The sequence below is a fragment of the Austrofundulus limnaeus genome, unplaced genomic scaffold (genome assembly GCF_001266775.1).
Source record: "Austrofundulus limnaeus strain Quisiro unplaced genomic scaffold, Austrofundulus_limnaeus-1.0 Scaffold121, whole genome shotgun sequence".
NCBI lineage: Eukaryota > Metazoa > Chordata > Actinopteri > Cyprinodontiformes > Rivulidae > Austrofundulus > Austrofundulus limnaeus.
Window position 1 is genome coordinate 700,739 of NW_013952523.1, and position 4,726 is coordinate 705,464.

General features: G+C 39.6%; 1 protein-coding gene across 1 annotated transcript in view; it reads left to right on the plus strand.

Annotated features, from left to right (window-relative positions):
- Positions 1 to 4,726, plus strand: part of rinl (Ras and Rab interactor-like) — a 25,014-nt gene that overhangs the window by 13,912 nt on the left and 6,376 nt on the right. The window contains exons 2-5 of the mRNA XM_014014968.1: positions 861 to 972; positions 1,148 to 1,220; positions 1,350 to 1,438; positions 1,529 to 1,611. Of these exons, the coding sequence (XP_013870422.1) occupies positions 861 to 972; positions 1,148 to 1,220; positions 1,350 to 1,438; positions 1,529 to 1,611 (357 nt within the window). The remainder of the gene's footprint in view (positions 1 to 860; positions 973 to 1,147; positions 1,221 to 1,349; positions 1,439 to 1,528; positions 1,612 to 4,726) is intronic.

Here is a 4,726-nt window from a genome sequence, read left to right on the forward strand (position 1 = left end):
ATGTATGGATCACTTGGGTTGTTACCGACATCTGGTGAAAATTTCATGTCATTAGCACCTCTAGTAATATATTTACTGAGAAAAATGGTGACGTGTTCAACACTTATTTTACCCACTGTATGTATGTTTAAGTGTAATTTCTGAAGATGACATGCAGGGTTTTTGAGCATAACCCTAAAGTTACACCCATGATATGATATGATATGATATGATATGATATGATATGATATGATATGATATGATATGATATGATATGATGATCAGAGAGCTGCAAACTCAATTGTTCTTTTGGGATAAATAGTTATTTGAAGTTGAAGTTGAACTAAACACAGAAAAAGTATAAATAAAGTCAGTTCTCTCTTTTTTATTGCACACCAAAATCAAAGATTACTGAAAAATTCAAACTTCATTTTCTAATCTTGAAATTTGACCAGCTGTCATGAGAAGAATGCATCAAGGGAAACTATAAAACTATTTTAAAGCATTGAAAATATTACCTCTGGGACCAGATAAAATATTAAATAGGGGCATATTTGGCCCGGGAGCCTTGTGTTCGACACAAGAGGTCTGGAGCCATTTTTGGTTGTTAAAGAAAGAAGCAAACAGCCTCTGTGGGAAACAGCAGCTCTTATCACTCATCAACACTCAGAGATGAGCTGCGATCAAACCAGCTTTTTTCCACAGAAACCATTAAAACCTGCAGCAGTTGGAGGGTTTTCTTTCTGCTCTCTGATATCTGTCTGGTTGTCATGTGTCTGTGTGGTCTGTCAGCGTGAATGTTTAGAAGAAGGCCCCTTCTCACTCAGCAGGGCTCAGTCACACTTCAGGTGGTTAAATGAGTCATTTGTGTTTCCCTGCAGAGTTTCCTGGTGCTGCGGGATTCTGTGACGTCTGAGCCCAGCCTGCTGTGTGTGTCTGCAGGGAAGACCAGTAAAGACGTTCTTCATCATAAAGTCCAACACACGGGCTCAGGTACGCAAACATGGACCTGTGCCTGGCTCTGGTCCAGATCGGGGATAAAATACCCAAATCAGTGACAGGAACCTATGAAGCCCCCGTTTGAACTTCCTAGTTAAAGCTTTGTTTTCTGTGATGTTTTTACTTAAAGAAATAGTCTGATAAGTCTGTTGTGCCCTCTCTGTTTCAGTCTTCCAGCTGTCCGAGTCTCGTCTGTCTTTTTCTGATTTGCCTCAGCTGGTGCTTTTCTACTCCCTGAGCAGGTAAAAACCTTGAACAGGGGAACTTCCTGTCTAACACTTTATCATCAGATGCACTTGTTGTGATGTGTGCAAACATCAGTCTGTTTGGTTTGGGTTTATTAACATCTATCATCTCTTCCTCTGTATTAGGGATGTGTTGTCTGTCTGTCTGACTGTTCCTCGTTGGATCTACAGTTTAACTGAGATGAACAAAGACCATCTCTCTCAGCTTGAACCCGGTCAGTCCTCAGATCATTTTTCTTCATCAGAAATACATGATTAGGGACTTTTCTCTGACTTGTTTTGTATCTTTTACTCTTCTTCTACAGAAACATGGCTTTCCACACCACCTGAGATACAGACTGAAGAGACGACCAACATGGAACTGAGTAATGTGATGTGTTCCATACAGGTGTGTTGCTTTGAGCGTGTGTAAATGTGAAAGGGGTATTGTCCTCAACAGGGTACAACTTCGTTAATTTGGTCACAGAAGAAGTTTAAAGTCAGTGTCCTTTAAAAACTTGAAATGCACAAAACAACAACATTAATCAGGTGGCATGAAGCAGAATTTCATACTGTATAGTTTTCATATTGGAATCAATTTTTTTTGTCTAACTCTTCTTTATCTTAGTATAGTAGTAAAATATCAAAGTTCTTTTGTTGGTAAGCCTTTTAGTTTTTCAGTCATTTAACTCTACTACTTCTACGACCTGCGTATATAACCAATTAAAACAGGGCTGGATGTCTGCAAAGTGCAAAAATGTCCTTCAGTGTGAAGGCAATTATGATCTGTAATTTCACTGTGCTCTGTATGATGACAATAAAGGTCTCTCCAAACATATGGACCAGTTGGCAACTTCAGCAAATCATGTGACCCATTTATATGAGAGCTTTCATGGAAAAACCGTCTTTGTTGTTAGTTTATTGTCCTCAGCATTTGCTGTTGAGAGCAGTAGTTTATCACTGATAGTTGTCTCATGCTCAACAATGGCCTCTACGTACTTTTTCAAACAAAGGGGCCTCATGCATTAAGGATTGCGCAGCTTTCACACTAAAAGTTGACGTACGGACAATTTTAGAAAAGTGCGTCGCACCAAAAAATTCAGATGCATAAAAATGTGCGCACGCAGGTTCCTGCGCTCCTTTCCTTTAAACATCCCAATGAATGTGGAACTTAGCGCACGTGAGACACCTCCCCTGACACGCCGGCATTGTGCAGCGTTTTCTGCCACACTTTTTCCTTCCCACAGTCTTCCCACTGAGGTGCCATGATACAGCACTCTGGGAACAGCCTATTGGTTCAGAAATGTCTTTCTGTGTCTYACCCTCTTGCTTGAGGGTGTCAATGATGACCTTCTGGACAGCAGTCAGGTCAGCAGTCTTATCCATGATTGTGGTTTTGAGTAATGAACCAGAATGGGAGTTTTTAAAAGCCTCGGGCATCTTTTGCAGGTGTTTAGAGTTAATTCAGTGATTCAGATGATTAGGTTAATAAGTCGTTTTGAGAACCTTTTCATGATGTGCTAATTTTTTGAGATAGGGATTTTTGGTTTTTCTTTACTTTTTTGCCAAAATCATCAATATTAAAACAATACAAGGTTTGAACTACTTCAGTTAGTGTACAATGAATCTAAAATATATGAAAGTTTAATGTTTATCATTACATTACAGAAAATAATGAACTTCATCACAAAATGCTAATTTTTTGAGAAGGACCTGTACAGTCTGTGGTTAAAAGTTCAAAAAGTGGGCTCACATGTGGACAATAGCCAACATGTGCCACAGCCTTTGGTATGCCTCTCTTGACTCATCAGCACTCTGCCAGGTTTCTTTCACCGACACACAAGCCAAAGCAGGGTTAAAGAAGTCATTTAAAACCAAAGGTTGTTTTTGTTAGCAGTCTAGCATTAACAAAACCCATCCTGTATGAGGTCAGGTCTCTCACCCACAACAGCGCCCGACTCAGCGGCAAAAGTTCTGGGAGGTTTATTCAGCTTGAACAAAGACATGGTGAAGTTTGGTGAAAGAGGACAGTCTAAGTGCTAACACGTACCAGCTAGGTGTAGACAGGATACTAAAAACATCAGTGAACAAAGTGACAAGTATGTTCACCCAGAATGAAGAGAGTTTAAGGGACCCACAATTCTCAGGTCTGTTGTGGTCCTTGGAGCTCACATGTGGGCCATAGTCTTTGTTTATCTGAGTAACATGCCTCTCTGATCATCTGTCCATCAATGGATTGTCTATTTTATGTTGTTTGCCAAGGTGCAAACCACAAACTCTAGTCTGGGCTCAGCTACCTATTGAATGCACCTCCATGTCCCTGACTGCCTCCATTCTAAAGCATTAGGTCCCAGTGTCCTGGTCTGAAGACTATACAGGGTTTTTAACAATGAGCACACTCACTTTTGGTTTAAGGCAGGGGTGTCAAACTCTTTTTCACCGAGGGCCACCTTAGTGTTATGGTAACTCTGATGTTTCATGTTTAACTTTGACTAAACAGTGTTCTAACATGCAAGGGTGTAACTTTGTGTTGAAAGTTGGTGGGGACGCACCGTGGGGGACGGGGTCTGACGCACCCACAGTTGTGCGACCAGGTTTTTCTGTTGTTCATGTCTTCAGTGTGTGTTCAGTTTGTCTGCACTTGTCAATAACTGAACACCAAATGTTTCTGTTGTGATGCAGTAATACTCAAACCATATTGACTGAGATTATGTTCACCTTCATTCAACCATGTAGTGTACCAGCCCCTTAAACTTACTAACAATACAGTTTGATTATCGACCAGTTTCATACAGAGACACACAGGTGGAGCACAGGTGTGTTGGTTTATCCTCTCACATAAGTCTTATAATGTGTGTAAAGGACACTGGAAGGGGGTCTGGGGGTCCTCCCCCAGAAAATTTTAAATAAATTAGAAGCTATCTCCTGATTTCTAATGTATTTTAACAGGTTGTTAAAGATACTTTTACCTACATCAATAAATACCTGATTTAATGACTGGAGACAGATTCTTCATTAAACTAGTTGCATCGTCCTGTTTTTAAATTCAGTTATAACTCAGATAATTAAATTAATGTGACAAATTATCCCAAACAAGCTTAGAGGAGGTTTTTACATTTATTTATAAGATCAATATGTGGATGTTTGGAACTGATTAGAAAGCTAATGATTGATGGATTGACAGATTTATTTACTGACCTTTATTTAACCAGGAAAATCCCAATTATGAAAACGAATTTCTACCACTTCCTACAAATAAAAGTTAAATAAGCCTATCACTTTTATACTGGTCAAAATAAATTGTTAAGCATGCTATAGATTATGTCTTTAGATCCATAATTTATTTCATTAAGGTCACACAGCTGACTAGAATGTACTCAAAATAATATTTTAAATTTCCTTCACACCTGCCCATCACCTTCGTCTCTTACCTGAAACACTCTGAATCCTGAGTCCTACCTGAGACACCCTGTCCTACCTGAGACACTCTGTTCTACCTGAGACACCCTGTCCTACCTGAGACA